The sequence below is a fragment of the Lingula anatina genome, chromosome 2 (assembly GCF_051362555.1).
Source record: "Lingula anatina isolate TDL-2025a chromosome 2, LinAna3.0, whole genome shotgun sequence".
Taxonomy (NCBI): Eukaryota; Metazoa; Brachiopoda; class Lingulata; order Lingulida; family Lingulidae; genus Lingula; species Lingula anatina.
In genome coordinates, this window is record NC_141768.1 from 918095 (window position 1) to 936269 (window position 18175).

Genomic DNA, 18175 nt, shown 5'->3' on the forward strand with positions numbered 1-18175 from the left:
TCTACTTCGGATATATATTTTTCTTCAACACAGTTTATTTTTTATTTTTAATTTCTCTTGCAAACAAAACTAGATATATATTTTATAAAATCAATTTTAAGAAACTTGCTTATTATCATGTTCTTAACTGGGATTTCTACTTCGAATTTTCAATTCATCTACAGTAAATGTGTTCTAGAATCTGACTCTACAAGGATGACGATCTATACAATTTTTCAGGAACCAAGATCATCCATGTCGTTACAAAGAATGTAGTAACTAAAAAAAATTAATAAAATAATGAATAAATAAACAAAAGACTACACCCAGCTATACTTTCCCAGTCACATCACTGACAGAAGAATAACCATCGGGTTCGTTTGCTCCATGCACATCGTCCAACTCTGCGTAATGGTTTTCCTCGGGTTCGTGGTCGTAGTAAAATGGTTCTTTATTTTGCTCTCCAGTATCATTCTGTACAGACTCCCTTTGTTCCTCATAGTTATCATCCTCACACACGGGAGAATAGTAGACAGTTTCACTGTCCACGTGGTCGGTTGGCGTTTTTACAGTAAATACCGTGGGGGGATTTTTGACGTCATTGTCTTCGCAGTTTAGTTTTGTCACCAAGTAGGGCGGGACGTAATTTCGGCGGGACGTAATCTCATCTGCTGTGTTATAATCCTGACACACACTACTGTAATAAATTTCGTTATCCGTCAACAGCGATGGAGATCTGGACAGTTGTTTCTCTGGATAGTAATAAATGCTGGATTCAGAGATGTTTTCGGAATCGTTGCTAAAACGTCTTTCCCGGTGAATAGCAACGTCGTGGTTATCAGAGGTTACTGCGTGCTGAAAATCGGGATTGTGAAATTTAATATTGTCTGTATTCTCGTTGTTCTTTGTGCGCATTAATAGGACTCGATCGAAATTGACGTAGTTTTCTATTTCCGAAATGTTATCGTCTACAGGCTGTTCATTTTGCAAGTCTCGAGGATATCCGTCTGTTCTTTTGTCGGGAACTGTTGGAATCTGCTCATGGGTTTCAGCAGAGTTCGCACAATGGTTGTGAGGGGTTGGATCCTTTTGGTACGTCTTCGTAACGGTTGCGTATATGTATGAAGAACTTCTGTAACAGCCGTCGTCGTCAGAAGTCGGTAATCCTGACAGACACTGCCGAGGAACGAGGTAGGAAGCAACGCTACGGCTGTCGTTGATATCATCTTCCTGTATTGCACGGGGAGTCTTGGAGGGCGGGGCCAAAGCATTCGGTGAAACGGTTGTTCTAATGGTCAGTTCATTAACCTTTGTTTTCGTTGGGTTGGTTAGGGTTGGTGATTTCAAGGAAGAGTCTTTGTCATCGGTGGCAGAGTCAGAGGGGCCTTGCACGTTTCTGAGAGCTTGTTTTGCCAGAAGAAGTTCGGCGACTTTCGGTATCTTAGGGCCGCCATTCCTCTTCGACTCCGACATATTTTCGTCAGGTTTATTTGCAGACCCATGCTGTGCAGATTTACAAAAACCAACATCAGTATCGTGTATTTGTAGTTTTTCTGAAGAATGATCGTCTAGCGACGTGTAGAAATCCCTTGCATCCGGGTTTTTGGGCCGACGGTCTTTGTCGGCTGAGAAGGCGAGGTTTTCGTACGCTGACGGATGGCAGGTGGGAGAGGAGATGTGAGTAGTTTCTGGGTCCAGGTAAATAGGAAAATCCTGGGAAATAAAACACGATTTTTTAATTAAATTTGCCCTGTTTTATGGTCCGTTATTTGTGTCGTTCCCATATAACTTAAAGTTTCAATTTGTGATAAATCAAATAAAACTGAATATACCTACCATATCATTGCGCCTGTCGTGGTTGTGAGCAGATTTTTCCGACTTCATGCGCCTAAAAAAGTTGATGTTTGTTTTATAAAAAAATTGACTGTTTAGATGAAGACTTCAAAAGCAGACTTAAGAGTTTACGAGAGTCTTTGCTGGGGAATAGAGAGACGAGAAAAGAGGGAGAATAAAACTGAAACGCTCACGTCAAATAACACACCTGAATTACCTACATGTAACCTGTTAGCTAACTTTAATCTATGTCGTTATATGTTGTTGTATCATGTTGTTATAACATCTCTCGTTCCGTTATTCAAATAAAAATTAAAGACATCTCGATCGTATTACCATTTCTGTTTTTTCTTGTAAAGAAAACAAATAAGGATGCCGACGGCCGCCAGAACTACCAGACCGCTCACTGCGACTATCCCAGCGGTAACAGCGACGTCTGGCGGCGGGTTCGAAAGCTTTGTATCGTGTCTAGATGCGTTACCATAGGTTTCTGAAACGAAAAAAGAATACACATTAAAGTCTTACTTGATTTGAAATGGTAGGCCTGTAATAAACGGACCAAACTCTTTTTTCAAGAAGTCACCAAAGCACCAGGCGAAAAAGGACATTTTCTTTCGTTTGACAGTTAATCACATTTCCTTAGGGTGCACATTTATATCAAAACTGCATCAAAATCTGTTAACTCCCATTTGTAGTTTTTTCTTGCTAATCTGATCGGTATCCTTGGATATTAACTGTAAACCTATGTTTAAGATTTTTTAAAAAGCTACTTTTCTACCGTGTGAAGAAATATTTGGTATAGAAGTGGCAGACACAGTGAGGGACGAAGTAGACATAGTGTAAAAGCTGGTTGCGGTAGTTGTGTCGCTGCGTGTCTCTGTTGCACTGGTTGTGCTACCTGTCTTCTCTGTCGCAATCGGCTCAAGAGTGGCAGTGGGCAGGGTTTTGGCAGAGGTTGAAACCGTCGACTCGGTGGTGACTGTTGTTGTTTCTGTCGTGATAGCGGTGGTAGCGGTCAGCCTCCGCCGCAAGCAGCTAAAAAATGAAGCACACTTCACGGCATCGCCTTCATTGGGTTTCTTGCACTTGCCCTCATCAAAATCAAACAACCCAAAATTCTTGCAATTCAACAGTTCCACCGTGCCCGTCTCGCCGTCTGTGCACAGGTAGTAGGTGTGACAGTCATGATGGTTGGCATACCGCACGTCTGTCTCGCACCACGCTTCCCCATACCAACACTGGATTAACCTTTCTGTCGTTTAGATAAAAACTGTGATTAGATAGTTGATTATGGTAGTCAATATATTCAAATGCAACAAATAGTTAAAGCTAAGATGTAACAATTACAATGAAAGTTAATGAAAAACTATTTAAAAGTTTAAAAGGTCGTTGATTTAATATTATATTCATTGAAAAGTTGATAATTGGCTTGGTTATTGTTGTCCGACGTTATTATGAGAATTTGAGAAGACGGAAGAACAATATAGGTTGTTTTCAATTTTTATTTTTAATGACAGGCTTCATCGGGTCGTTTTTTCGCCTAAACTGTATACTAAGCAGAAAAACCGTTCGCTTCCTGTCAGTGCCAAGTGTATATTTAGTTTAACTGATGTATGCAGCACAGTGTACTCAAATATATTGTACTATTTTGGCATATTTCCATCTGGTAAAATATAACTAAGTCTAAGTTAATTTTCTTCTTCGTTGTTGATTTACACTCATGGAAAAATCGGGTGTATTTTGGACAACGCAGATAGAGAAACGTGGATGGCTTTGTGTGAAAGTATATACCATGTAATAAAATGGGAGTCTATAGCCAACTAAATGATGGTGTATTTTCCAACATACAGTCCACATATAAAAGCCTTACCTTCCTGTGGCATTCTCCTCTGTGTTCTTTGTGTACCACCTGATCAGGGGTCTTCGACTACAGCCTGCTCGGGTTCAAAAGTCGGCAAAGTTGGAATGAGGGTTTTTCCTAGTACAGAAGAGTTTCTTGCATCACTGGTGTGTCACAGAGTCTTCCTCGGCTTCATTTTCCTTTGTTTGCAAATGTTGACGGCGGAACGTTTACCTCTGATGATTAGAGACATAATTATCGCTATCAACTGGAGCGGAAAACTTGATAGACTTGTCAATGTTCCTTACAATAACCCTGGGGCAACTTCGCGGCCTCGTAATATTGCTTCCTTAGCCCCTTATCTTACAATGCCTTTGCCTGATTTGCACGGGACAATGACTCTGAGTAGACTCTGTCAACGGCAAAAGATCGAGGGGGGGGGGGGGGGGGGGAGGGGGTCCGGGGGGGGGGGGGGGGGGGGGGAGCATAGTTCTCCTGGCTTCTCCACACACCCCTGAAAGGACAATATGACGAGCGAACCGAGACTAGAGCAACTAATTTTCTGTGACCTGTCAATCATATTTTGGGTTGTATTTATAAAATAATAAAAGATATCACACATCCAAATTCAATATATGTACCCCAAATCAAGGAGTTCTATTTGTTGGAATCCTTGCGAAAATCAATACTGAACGTGACTATTTTCTAGGGGTCTGTGTTTATTTTAATGATCTTAATGCAAATCTTTTATTACATTTAACTTGAACTCATTTATCTGTACAACTCCGAACTATTATTATTATTGTATTTATCATTGTTATTTTCCTCGTCTGCCATTTTACATTTGCCTCGCTACACTGTCATCACCATACAATGTACAGGTATACAGGTACCAGCAGAGGGCGTAATGAGCTCTTCTGAGGGCGAGGAGGGGGGGGGGGGGGGAGAACGTTTGTCCTTTATATTGAATGCAGACACTTGAATGTTTCGGAAAACTTTGAATTTTTATTTTACCTGGGATAATATTACACTTAATTGGTGATGGATCTGTTTTACAAGGAAAATAAAAAAAGTAACGTTACGTTTGAGAATTAAAGACAGTTGTTTTAACATTGTTACTTAAATCTATCTGCTACAGAACTGTTTTGAATCAAAGTATTATTACACATCTTCAGTGAAGACCAACTTCTCTGTGAAAATTAAATCTTGTCTCTCTGTCCTGAAGCAACGAACGCATAAAGGGGATGACAAGAGGGGGAGAGACAGAGATTGCTCAGTTAAGAGATGTACTTCAAGCGTGGATGGTGTAACGGTTAGCATGGTTGCCTTCCAAGTAGTCGAACTGGATTCGACTCCCGGTCCTCGCAAAATTTCTTTTATCTCTTTAAAATTGGACCCTAAGTATAAAGCAGCAGGTTGCCAACAACTGAGGATGAAAGAGGGACCACGCCCGATGCGTATATATTCTAGGTCTAATGTGCGACCAATTTTTCCTTACTTTGAAGTTTTTCCTTCTATTTTAAAGTTACTACCGTACTAATCAGTACACGCAGTTCGCCGCTGTTTATATTCACAATATACTTAAGCTGGATTTCCTTGGCACTTTTTAGGCAAGAATTTCTGATTATTTTGTCTTCAGTCTTTAGTGATGGAAGAGGAAGACAGCAGTGGTTTATAAATCTTTTCGTGAACAACCGCATGCGCACATTCTGTTCAGTCTGTAAAAAGAGAGATCTTCGGCATTTCCTCGACGCTTTCGTATCCACATAAAAGTCGAAGGAACGCTCCTGAGGTTAGACACATATACAAAACTGCGATAGACGAGTCTGATAAGTGACATGTTCTCTTTCATAATCCATCACCCCGGCTTGGTGACAAAACCTTTAATTGGGACTGGCAGCGTCTACCTGCTATCTCTATCTTTGAGTGGTGAACTCAGATACGATCAATGCTGAAACTGAGGTAAAATTAATAGAGGAAATAATGAGATCGCGCTTTCAGGTGCAGACACATGGTCCCTTTGAACTTGGAACCGCTATTTCATGTACTAATAAGACCTAGTATATCGTATCTTGGGTCCAAGTATACATGTGTATATAAAAAGAACGTGCGCAAGTATCTCTTGTCATGAAAAGTAATAGTGCGATGGTTCGCTTTTTTCTATTTCTTTCATTGGTAGAGGTTTTTCTATATAAAGCATCAGGTTGCCCACTGAGCTCTCAAACGTCCTTTGAGCCCAAACTGGTATTACCAAAAAGAAGTAAACAAACAAAAGAAAATGTGCGAGGACCGGGAGTCGAACCCGGATCGACTGCTTGGAAGGCAACCGAGAAGGAATGTTTATTGATCATAAAGAACCTTAACATACAAGGTACAGATCATCGATAGCGTACAAGCAAATATAAAATGGTCACAGAAATACAATACTAGATATAATAGATTAAAAAAAAAAAAAAAAAAAAAAAAACTACATGGAACATACGAATTAAACTTACACCTAAGAATGGATATTTTACTGACCGACATCCAACTATAACAAGGCACCATAACACTACTAGCAATAATGACGCACAATTACAATGAGAAATAAATAAATAATTATATAGGTTATATATCCAGCTACAGTAGTTTTTTTGTGTGTAGCATTTCGTTAACCCATACTATCCATCCATCCCGACTTTGCTAATGACACACAGGGATTATGTTAACTAGTGTTCTGGATAGTGAGCAACTTATCCCTAAGTTTTAAACAGCTACCTAAATATTGTACTACAACATATATAATGTCCATCTCAACAGACCCCATTAGAAAGTTGAATATTTCTTTTTCACTAAACCCTTCAAATGATACAAAAGACTCTAGCTTAGTACTCATTTGGTTCCGCTGCTCTGTATATACTGGGCATTCCCTAACTAGATGAAATTCATCTTCTATTCTCTGAAGATCGCACAATTTACATAACCTCTGCTCCAGCGGTGTCTTAGGTCGGGTAAATCTCCCCCGCTCCACCTGTAGGGTATGTGCACTTAATCTTATTTTACAGAAGGTGGCTCTTAGACTCTTATTCATAATAGTAGTGTAATTCTCACATGAGAATCTGTTTTTGAAGCCTACATATGTTCTAAGTTTTTTACTACTATCTACTGCCTTTATCATCTCTTCCCATTCCTCACTGTAGGCCTGCTTCATGTGTTGCTTTACTATGGCCTGTGTGTTGCTGTTGGATATTTTAATGGGATTAGCCCATAATTCCTCGGCATGGCCTACTAAGAGTGCCGCTTTAATACCTGAAGACCAGGTTGTGATACCAGCTTCTGACATTGCCCTGTTTTCAATAAGGGCATCGAGTACAATGTCATTTTCACCTTTATATAGTCTATAGTTCAGGTAACTCCAATATTTGACCGCCAGGGCCGTGAGGTGAATTAGTATGGGGTAACTTCCCAATTCACCCCTTGCAGCGTGGTTACTGGCTCTCTTGTGGATTCCCAGAATGGTCTTACAGGCTTTAATGTGGAGCTGCTCTGCTGAGGGCTTGTCACATGTGGAGAGAATATTATTTTTTTGCATTTTGTGTATCAGATATGGAATCCACACTTCACTACCGTAACCCATAACTGGTACCACTAGGGATTGGAAAAGTTTTTTTGCGACGGCCGTGGGGGCGGCAAACAGCTGGTTACGAATTTTGAAGAACACTTTAGCTGCCTTGTCTCTCAGTGTGTCCATACCTTTGGTAAATTTGCCGGAGGGGGTGAACGTAATTCCCAAGTAGTTATATTCAGTAGCAATGCCCACTCTCTTTTCCCCCAGTGTGAAGATCTCTTTATCTATTGTTCGCCCTAGCTTGTTGAAGATAACCACCTTAGTCTTATCTGTGTTCACTCTAAGTTTCCATCTGTCACAATAACTAGCTAGTTGGTTCAAGGAAAACTGGAGACCTTGTGCACTTTCTGATAGTATGACTAAATCATCAGCATACAGTAGGCATGTGAGTGGTCTGTTATTCAAAAGCGGTGGCTTGCTTTGAGACGTATCCACAAATAGGTCTGGTATGTCCTTTATGAAAATATTGAAAAGGGTGGGGCTTAGCACACATCCTTGTTTAACTCCCACGCTCGTACTGAAGGGGTTGGTGATCCCCCCCTCACACTTAATAGAAAACATTACTGAATTATACATACTTCTGAGTATGTTTACGAATTTAGAGCTAAAATTTGCCTTAATTAATTTATAAAGCAGTCCATTCCTCCAAACAGTGTCATATGCCTGTGAAAAGTCTACAAATGCTGCATAAAGTTTGGACCTAGAGATCTTGTGAATGTATTTATCTACCACACTCTTCAGTGTTAGGATATGGTCACTGGTCCTGGCACCTTTCCTAAATCCGATTTGGTTGTCAGGGATGATTTTCTCTTTCTTGACATGGTTATTTAGCCTTTTGTTAAGTACTTTACAGAACAGTTTGGATAAGTTGCTTGAGATAGCTATTCCCCTATAGTTGCCTGGACATCTGCGATCTCCTTTCTTGTGGAGCACGCTAAGGGTGCTGGTACGCCAGGCGGTCGGGAATTCTCCTGAGGAGTAGATTACATTGAAGACCTTAGATATTGCCGGTGCTAATGAAGTAATCCCTTCCTTTATCATCTCGTTAGGAATACCGTCTAGACCTGGGGCTTTATTTCTTTTCAGACTAGTTGCCGCCAAACGAACCTCTTTTTCCGTAATACGAAAATCCATTTCATTGAATACCCTATGGTCGTGTTGCAAGTGGTATTTGTTTATTTCATCCTCAAAAGATGTGTCATCATGCGGAATTTTCCTATTCATTAATTGATTGAAATGACTCCACCACTCGCTTGGTGGGATAGGGTTTCCAGAAGACTGCTTTTTAGGGCAGAGTTTATCATACATCTCCCAGAATGCCTGCGGGTCTTCATTCTCCAGCTTGCTTATACGCTGATATATAATCTCCCTGAATGAATTGCTTTTGCTATTGAGTAGACTTTTGTATCTTTTTTTCATGGCACAGTAATCTTGGACCATCTTTCGATTCTCCGGGTTCTTACGTATTTGTCTAGCCAAGGACCGGAGTTAGCAACCATGCTAACCGTTACACCATCCACGCTTGATGAACGTATTAATCAAGAAAAACTGGAAAATTTCTCTCTTTCTCTCTTTCTCTCTCTCTCTTTTTAAATAACTGAGCAATCTCTTTCTCTCTCCCGTGACATATCCTTTTTAACTCCAGCACTTCAGGAGATAGCGACAACTTTTAAATTAAAATTTTCACAAAGAAGATGGTCATCACTGAAGATGTGTTATAATACTTGGATCCAACACATTTCTGTAGCAGATAGATTTAAGTAAAAACGTTAAAACAACTGTCTGTCATTCTCAAACGTTACCGATTTTTTAAATTTTTCTTGTAAAACAGGTTTAAGATCTATCCTCAATGAAGTGGATAATTATCCCAAGTAAATTAAAAATTTCGGCCATCTGAACATCCGAATTAAGTGTCTGCATTCAGTAGATGTAGGACAAGCGTATTTGAGAGGTTTTATAGTTTTGAAGGGCATATTGGGAATGGCACATGTACATTAGTTTCGCGGGATATGTAGACAAAGATAATATGACCAAGCGGCATTTTCAAACGCGAATGGTATACCTTTAAAATATTAGTTCACGTATTCTCGATATTCTTACTTTTGTCATGCAAAGTTTTGTCAAAGGTAAATTCGTCGTGGACAGACACAGGTGTGTAACCAAAGGTGGTAATTATTTATCATTGAATGTGGTCATTTTCCACACGCTGTGTCACGTTTATCTGGTGTCGTAGGTTTATTGCAAACTCACTGTACAGAAAATACAAGATTTCTTTGTTCTCATGGATTTTAGAGGTATAAAGGAAAATAACGAAGTAATAAAAATGTGAATAAAATATCAGGGTATGGTAAAATTACAACGTTGTTAAGGTGTTCACTGGACTTCATAAAAAAGAACTATGGACGGTGATAGTTAGCAATAGGTCAAAAGCCATGTTAATTATCATTAGGGTGACCATCTCCAAAATGATAATAATGAAAAAAGATAAATAAGTGAAGATATTGCTATACATATTTATGAAATGGTTAAAAGCATTATAGGCCATCGCAGTTTGTGGCCGTTCTTAATAATAATAATAATAATAATAATAATAATAATAATAATAATTTATTAAGATTGCAACCCAGTGGGTTGAAGTTGTACGTAGAATGTTTAAAAAAATTATAATGATAATTAAATGAAAATTTGCATGAATAAAACTGAGTTAAAAGACTGCTAACTGAACTTTAAAATTATTGTACTTAGACTGCTAACTGAACTTTAAAATTATTGTACTTAAGATAAAAGACAGCATAATACTATTGGAAATTTAAAAGTGCATATGGAATAAGTCATCAGTCATCAGTCTCTATCTCTCTCTCTCTCTCTGTCTCTCCATACATGATCTGTACTCTTATAAAGATAAAACAAAAGGTCACTGTCATACCGGTTTGGATCAAGCTAGTAACCCAATTCGGTGTGCTGTTAGCAGCGTGTTAACCAGGGACCAAGTTAAACCATTAGGTTAAACTGCCGGTTAAACACGCAGAGAACTACTAGCTAGTAGTGCCACGTACACACCTGTTAATGGTTACACTGCCATGGGTCGACGTCTGGAATGAATATTTAATACAATTTATGCACGTCTAGACTTCATATTTGATCTTCCTTTCAAGGAAATAATAGTGGAATATGAGTATAATTATACAATTAAGTTACTACGTCATCTTAAAACAATATGCAATGCTAATAATATTAAAAGGGTACGAGAAAAAAATTATGTTTTGTATTGTTTTTTGTTCCTTTGGTCGTCCAGGTTAGCGTGGATGGTGTAACGGTTAGCATGGTTGCCTTCCAAGCAGTCGATCCGGGTTCGACTCCCGGTCCTCGCACACTTAATTTTCTTGATTTTATGTTTCAAAAATTATCAAACCATTGATTAAGTTGGAACTGTACCAAACTGTATTTTGAGAGAATACGAGCTTCTTCGTATTTGTCTTTACCGTGTCTAATCTATATTTTTTATCCATATTAAAAGAAATAGGTGATGTGAAGAAATGTAAACTTTGTCGTGACAGGCTGCAAATATTACAACATGTCATGCGTTATCAAGCGTGGATGGTGTAACGGTTAGCATGGTTGCCTTCCAAGCAGTCGATCCGGGTTCGATTCCCGGTCCTCGCAAAGTATTTTTCTGTTATGTTATAGTTGGTGCGAGGTTAACATAACTCTCCTCTGGTTAGTATGTAAACCAGAAAACCAGAAGTTATCATACTTTTTTTTGTAAATTACCTCTTGAAAATATTTTTCAACTTAGTTTAAATCAGAGCAAGAAGCTCCAAAGGCGCGCAACTCTACATGTGGGTGTGGGGGCAGCTAGAAATATTTTTCAAGTTATTATTCGTTTTACAAAAAAAAAAAAAAAAAAAAAAAAAATTCAGCATTAATCCAGGGGGCTTTCATCTCTGTGGAAATGACATGATGGATAAACTTGTACCCCATAAATTAACAAATGAAATAAGCCACTTGTCATAACGACCGGAAATTTATCTGAGAATAGGTTAGGAAGAAATTTGTATATGGATGCACCAACCACTCTGGAGAAAATAGTACGTAAAGCATTGATCTGTATGAAAATGAGACAACTTTTATTATTTATTGGCAACTTTGCAAAGAGGAATATACACTCAAACAATAAGGGTAATCGAATGAATAAGACCCTTGCGCAGACTTCAGGGTGAATAAAATGAATCTCACGATATATCTCAATAAAAATATATAAAAGAATGGCATACACAGTGTCATGGTATTAGTCATATTGGCCCCTGGTGTAAATCGAAAATTAAATAAATAAATAAATAAATAAATAAATAAATGGAGATCATCACGTGATGCTAAAAACTGGATGGTCAACATATCTTTGGTTCCCGCCTTTTTTAGCCATGTCGTCTGCTTCGACCACTTTCCTGTCTGTTTCCTCAGACTCGACAACCTTCCTGTCAGTGTAGTCTGATTCCACAGTTTTTCTGCCTGTTTGTTCATTCTTAAAATCGTCATTAAAATTGTTACTGTTGTTCTTATTCTCCATCACATAACGTGATCCTGGTTTACCAGTAAATGAAGACGTGCCGCGTCCACTGTCGGCAGACATTTGGTCGTCTGATTCTATGAGTTCTAAATACTCTGGTCGTCTGTTTGCGGCAATGTCTGCAGGTTTTGTGTAATCATCTGCCTCGTCTTCTGCCGCTGCTGACTCGGGTTTTAATGCCGGCGGGGGCTCCAAGGTGTAATAATGTGGCCCCTTATCTGTATTTTGAGTATTTTGTTCAGGTAAGTTTTTGTTTTTTAGCTGTGTTTGGGGACTTTCTAAGACGTAATAATGTGGTTCTTTCTTGCCCTCCCTGGCGGCGCTCAAATCTGGGGACTCGGCGCTCGGCGCTTTAGGAGCAGACTGGGACGGTTCAATGGGGACGACGGCGTAGGGCGTGCCTTCCCCTTTCCCGCCTTTGTTTTTCTTCTTTTTGTTGTAATACAACGAGTTCACCTTAAGAAGGCCAGCGTAGTGGGATTTATCCTGTTTTGTCCTCTCTTCGCGTCCCAGACCGTCATATGGGGGTCTGGACTGTGGGAGAGGAGGGGCGACGCAAGGGTCGTATGGCTCATGGTAGGGGTTTTCGGGGTCCTGGAGAAAAAGATGTGAAAAAATCAGAAAGTAATTTTACCAACCACAAAGCACCTTGCTTATTACTTACTACATAATTCAATTTCAGTTTCAAAATTAACCAGAGAAATATCTCTGAATATCTAGTGAGAAGCCAATCTCTAGCTGTTATCACACAGTCTGTCGAAATAGTACGCTATCACAACTTGGCTTAATTACAACACAACTTTACTTTTTTTTACTATTATATAGGAACACGGAGAGAAACTAATAATTTTTTACGTACCGGGTTTTCATTTATTCTGTCGTATAGCTGAAATTCGCTCTCTGTTGTGTACTGAGGATTCTCAGCCATGGCGCGTCTGGAAAAAAGAAAGAGAAAATTTACTTTCTGTTTATCTCTGAATCAATAGAACGTTTTGATATCAAGAGTCATATGTTAAACCTTAAATACATGACACATTTAGAAATGAGTTCACTGTTAACCCACATTGCCATGTCCTAAGGGAAGACACCCGTTTTTTTAAATTACATTTTTCATAGTTTTTAGCATGTTTTATCATCTTACATGGCCGTAATTGAGCAAGTTAGGACCAGACTGGAGTCATATTATTTTTTTATAGTTCTTAGTTACAGAAAATGAAACCACTTGAGGATTTTGGGCTGAATCAGAGACAGGTCTTTTTACGTCTTTAAAACGAATAACAGTTCCGGAATTAAAATCTCTTTAACAATAGGAGGTTTATTCGTAAATGATGTGAAATAACCAAGTATTTTTTTTTTTTTTTTTGATAGAGAAAAGTGGACAACGAATGTAGTGGCGGTTTCTACGATAGACCGTCATCCAAGCAGCGTGGATGGTGTAACGGTTAGCATGGTTGCCTTCCAAGCAGTCGATCCGGGTTCGACTCCCGGTCCTCGCACACCTACTTTTACACGTGATTCAGTTACTTGAGTCTTGCGAGATTCAGTCAACAGGACAATAATTGTCAGACACCATTGAGGTATCTTAATTGCTTTTTGTATTGTTATTTACTTTGATATGTTGGATAAGATCTAAATCCCTGATGTGTTTTTCTATCTCGTTGGCATTTTCGGATTAAAAAAGGAATGAAAAGGACGGGATACAACGATATCATAAAACTCCATATCGCCATAACGTAAATCAAGTTCTGGGTTTGCACTGAAGACAGTTTTGTTTGTTCCACTTCAGTCAACTGACATGTGTAGGTAGAAATAGAAATCAAAATGACCAGATATAACCAGATCTGTAGACATCCAACAAAGATAAGTCTTCTGTTAAGGTTAATGCGATCGTCTGCTGGACCGAGTGTCCATTATATCGACGCTGAATATTTAGTCAGATGACAGTCTCTTTATTATCTCGTATATAGCTTACCAGAGGGAAAGAGTACGTAGTAACTATCAGATAGACAGATCAGACCACCTGGACCACGGCAAATGTCACTTTTCTTAAATGGCCGCTAAAGAACAATGAAAGTATAGTTCCTAGCGTGCTTCAATTAAGATTCAGAGATTATTAATGTCCATATGGGGTGGGGGGTGGGAGATTTAACAGTCGGTATGTACATTGATACTAGAAGAGATTAGTCAACAATTATCATCCTAATCTTAAAACGCAAAGAATATTTAAGTTAAAACGAATTCCGTAATAATTTTTGGACAAGCACACCTCGGCAGTTATCACGCAAAAGCATTTTTCTCTGAAAAGACGACTGGGTATACGTGCAATGCAAGTTTATGTACATCTTTTCTTAATACGAAAAATTAATATTGTTAATAAGGGACCATAATTAATATTTTCTTTATAAATAAATTGCTTGCTTTCATGGGAGATGAGGTTCTTAGCGCAGAGTGGGAAGTGAGCAGTCTCATACAGTTTTGCAACAAACACAGTATCACGTGCTAAATGTGACAAAAGAACGCCTCTAAAACTGAACATCAAGCACACAAACAGGCAAGGGTAAACCGTACTGCGGAGAGATGCATTTCCGACCCTGATAAAAATAACACCACCGAGTTGTACTTAATCAGTCACACGTTTACAAGTTGGTAAAACAACTCCAGAATCCACTTCCTCACTCACTACAGGCGGGGGAAGATAGAGAAGTAGGCTGGAGAGGGCAACACGAGCGCGTTTAGTAATAAGTTCCGGGTTGTCATCTCCTCTCCAGCTTTATTCACGATGCTCATTACTCAGAGATTTCAGTTTATCAAAACAACATGGGCATGGTTTTTACAAGGTGGTAGCGTTCAACCAAATTCCTTTCAACAGAATTGGTCAAGTTGCCTCTTCCTGTATAATATTACAAATATGAAAAATAATGATGCTTGTATCAGAACCTGGCGATTTTAGTAATGGGCAGTGACCAATTAAAAGTCTGAATACAATTTAGTCTCTTGTGAGTCCGATAAAATAAACGCCTGAATAAAATAACGACAGCCTTTAAAATATATCTATTCTTTTTTACTCACTGTCTTTTCTTGCCTCCTTTCCTTTTACAAAGCAAGCACAGCAGAATTGCGACCAAAATAAAGAGAATGAGTAAAACAGCTCCAGCTACACCTCCTATTATAGCGGCGGTCGTAGAGTCCAAGATGAACAGCCCTGAAACTGTTTGACAAGAATATGTACGAAACTGAGATCAAACAAATAAACGAATACACTAGAGCTAGAAGAACTTAGTTGAGAGTTGATTCCAAGATTTGCACTACTTACTGCATTTGAAAATCTTTTTTCAAATGGTTGAGGTTTTTGCTGTGTTACAGACCAAATATTTGTAAAGACAGTAATAACGTCTTCACAATTTTAATAATTATTAACAGCAAGTTATCCATTAACCTAAATTGTAATGATTATGTTTAAATAAAAACAAACAATTGTCAATCGAAATGCATGTTTTACTTTAATTAATTCTCTATTATAGTCCCAAAACTGCGTAATCACATTTGTTAAAGCCTTGCCAAATATTTTGCAATGGCAAAGCTACACCCTCTACCAGGACGACAGACTGACTTTCCACAGATATTCACAGATGTGTCTCTAGATAAATAGACAGTCATTTTGGTCTGATTTTGCTTCAGCCAAAAATGTCCACAATAATAACTGCGGCCCTGGTAGAGGGTAGCAAATCCATATATTGTACAAGGTGAACCAGACACCGTGTATATTAATACGTACATGTACCCTTTCCTGCTGTGGTGTTCGTCGTTGATGGCATAGTAACGGGCAGGCCGGGATCACTCCCCGGGGTAACGGCACCAGGTATAACAGTTAAATTCCCTTGTGTTGTGTTGGTAAATTCTACAGTTCTATACGCCCCAGTTGTAGGTGCTATTGTCACCGATGTCAGCATTTTCGTCGGTTTTATCGTTAAGTCTCCGCCAGTCGTTGTTTCTGTTGGTTTTGTCTGGGAACAGGAGGGGTCTTCTGGAGTACAGGGGGCGGCTTTGATGTATTCTTGGTTGTCAACTGTTGGGAGAACTTCTCCTTCTGGGACTGAAAAACGATGGGAGATCAACTATTTTTCTTACGATGTATTTTTAGAAAATTGTTACAAAATGTGATTATCTAAAAAAAATAATGTAATAATCAAAGCACCATGAGTAGAGTGGGCATACTGGAAATTGTAAGAAGATTACAAGGTTTGTGTTGCAAAGTTACCAATCCAGATATGTATACGGGATATATAAGTTGTAAAAATGTTGTTTCAGCAATGTTTTGATTGGTAAGAAAAGGTACAAAGAAAAGCTTTTTATTTTTTGTTTGAGATACGATAATATCTAAATTGGTTTTGGTACTGAACCTTTCTTACCATATAAGACATATGTTATTGTTGTTTCACTATTCATGTTAATCTGGTAGTATTTTTAAATAAAACGAAAATCTGAAAGATTCCACATGCTTCAGCCAGGGATTTACACAAACAAAAATATGGCCAATATTGTTATTGTCATCTACCACGAGGTGTTCTGTTTTTCATTTTAGATAACCATCTTGAAACATTTCTTTTCATAACAGTGACTCTGCAGACAGCAAACTCATCGAAGCGCGTGTAGATTTAGACTATGATATTCTCACGGAAGATCAAAAACCCACAAAATGCTCTTTAATCAACGACGGACAAAACAGGACAATTATATCTTGATTAAAAAACGCTTAACGAGCCACAACTTTTCCTACATTTCCTTGTGACAAATACTGTGGAGAAAAAACGTGACCAACGGCCCAGGTGAATTGTGTGAACAAAATCATTAACATAAATTTCGTCCGATATCGTCGTAGCACACCTGGGGGCCCCCGTACCGCAAAACAACTTAAATCGCGTGCCCCATGCACATTAGCAAACACCGATTAGTCCACAGTCCTTTATCTTTTCGAGAGACTCATAATTTTCCACGCAGTTGAGAACCAAATCTACAGTTTTTATGCCCAGTTAACCCGAGCGAGCCTATAATTATGCGGAAAAATTGTCAGATATCATGGGCTTTGGAGATAAAATTAATATAAAATGCTGAGGATACTGATTATATTGTTGAAAACTTATACTTAAAAGAGGGATTATCGCATGGCATAATCTAAGCCACAGACGTCTGTTCTCTTTGTGAAGAGGTGAAGGGAAAACCCACAGTTGGAATTAACGAAGTGAAATGTCTGAATGTATTAAACACGATACGCATGTCTTCGCTGACATTTCAGCTAATATATCAAATTTTGTCGCTGCCTATGGCAAAGTGAATGTTGAGGTCCTTGATACATGCATCAAGGTTAAGTTTAGTGCCAATTCAATTTGGTATTTTCACCACCTTAATATCAAATAAGAGTGTGTTTTGCATTATATCTGGTTGACAAACATATTACAGTTCGCCTTTTATTTGAATGGTTATGTCAACAATGACATATTATATATAGGTCACGTTCTATTAACTCAAAGTGAACCATATTACATCTTGAACTCAGTTGTATTTATATCGTGGAATAACTACTAGTAGGCTACACATACCCCTGTAGGTCACTGGTGGATTCTAGGGTGGGGGTGGGGAGGGCAGGGGCCACCCCCCTCTCCAGCCCCCCCCCTGGGTCCACCTATGGTACTAATACCCTCAGGCTTGAATTCCTTGACTTTACAGATGGATCAATCAATCAAACTTTAATTAAATTCTGAGGTGAAACCAGACCGTAAAAACCGAATTTCGTTGAACAAGAGTATATGCTGCTACAGGGGTAGAACATTTTTGTGGTATGTATCAATAATAAAGTCATGACTCGTGGACCTCCAGTACGTACCCACCGACTTGGCAAGTTAACAACCTTCCTCCCATACACCAAAGTTTGTACACTTAACGGTCAAATAATTATATCCATCGCCAGAAATCGCAATCGTAACACTGTTTGTTAAGAAGAACAACAGTACTACCTGTACATGTAGTTAAACGGCTGATGACCTATATATGTAGTATAAAACGTACAAAAGGCGATAAATCGTCTAGCTGTGTTACCCTACTTTACAGAAGTTTAACACCAATTCTTACCTGTGCCTGTCCCCCCGGCACGGTTTGCTCGATATCCCTCGGTTTTACTTTTCAGTTTTTTCCTTACAAACTCCATAATGACTGGAATAGGAGTGTCAAAGTTTCCAGCCTGACAGCGTCCACTGTTGCAAGTGTCTCTTACCAGGAAGGGGAGAGGGGGCTAATATATTCACTTAACCTGGCGGCTCACTGCTCTGACGTCATCATTGTGCCATTGTCCACC

The 18175-nt window shown here is 38.9% G+C and overlaps 2 protein-coding genes and 3 non-coding genes across 6 annotated transcripts; 3 read left to right on the forward strand and 2 right to left on the reverse strand.

Annotated features, from left to right (window-relative positions):
* Window positions 1-15: 15 nt before the first annotated feature.
* Window positions 16-3885, reverse strand: LOC106155983 (uncharacterized). Of its 2 annotated transcripts, none has more exons than XM_087006380.1 (5): window positions 3683-3885; window positions 2591-3064; window positions 2149-2302; window positions 1816-1867; window positions 16-1692 (listed from the first exon to the last, which is right to left on the reverse strand). In XM_087006380.1, exons 1-5 carry the CDS (start codon window positions 3693-3695, stop codon window positions 310-312), a joined length of 2076 nt encoding a protein of 691 aa, XP_086862506.1. In that variant the 5' UTR covers window positions 3696-3885; the 3' UTR covers window positions 16-309. The 2 variants fall into 2 exon arrangements, with proteins under 2 accessions (XP_086862506.1, XP_013386491.2); XM_013531037.2 differs by having other exon boundaries at window positions 2711-3064; window positions 3683-3880.
* A 6673-nt stretch (window positions 3886-10558) lies between these two features.
* Window positions 10559-10630, forward strand: Trnag-ucc (transfer RNA glycine (anticodon UCC)). The gene has a single exon. It is a non-coding gene; the product is annotated as a tRNA-Gly (tRNA).
* A 220-nt stretch (window positions 10631-10850) lies between these two features.
* Window positions 10851-10922, forward strand: Trnag-ucc (transfer RNA glycine (anticodon UCC)). Its single transcript has one exon. It is a non-coding gene; the product is annotated as a tRNA-Gly (tRNA).
* A 441-nt stretch (window positions 10923-11363) lies between these two features.
* On the reverse strand, window positions 11364-18122 carry LOC106170436 (uncharacterized). Its single transcript, XM_013550295.2, has 5 exons — window positions 17953-18122; window positions 15602-15919; window positions 14896-15034; window positions 12686-12761; window positions 11364-12420 (listed from the first exon to the last, which is right to left on the reverse strand). Exons 1-5 carry the CDS (start codon window positions 18026-18028, stop codon window positions 11623-11625), a joined length of 1407 nt encoding a protein of 468 aa, XP_013405749.2. The 5' UTR covers window positions 18029-18122; the 3' UTR covers window positions 11364-11622.
* Window positions 13251-13322, forward strand: Trnag-ucc (transfer RNA glycine (anticodon UCC)). Its single transcript has one exon. It is a non-coding gene; the product is annotated as a tRNA-Gly (tRNA).
* Window positions 18123-18175: the final 53 nt, after the last annotated feature.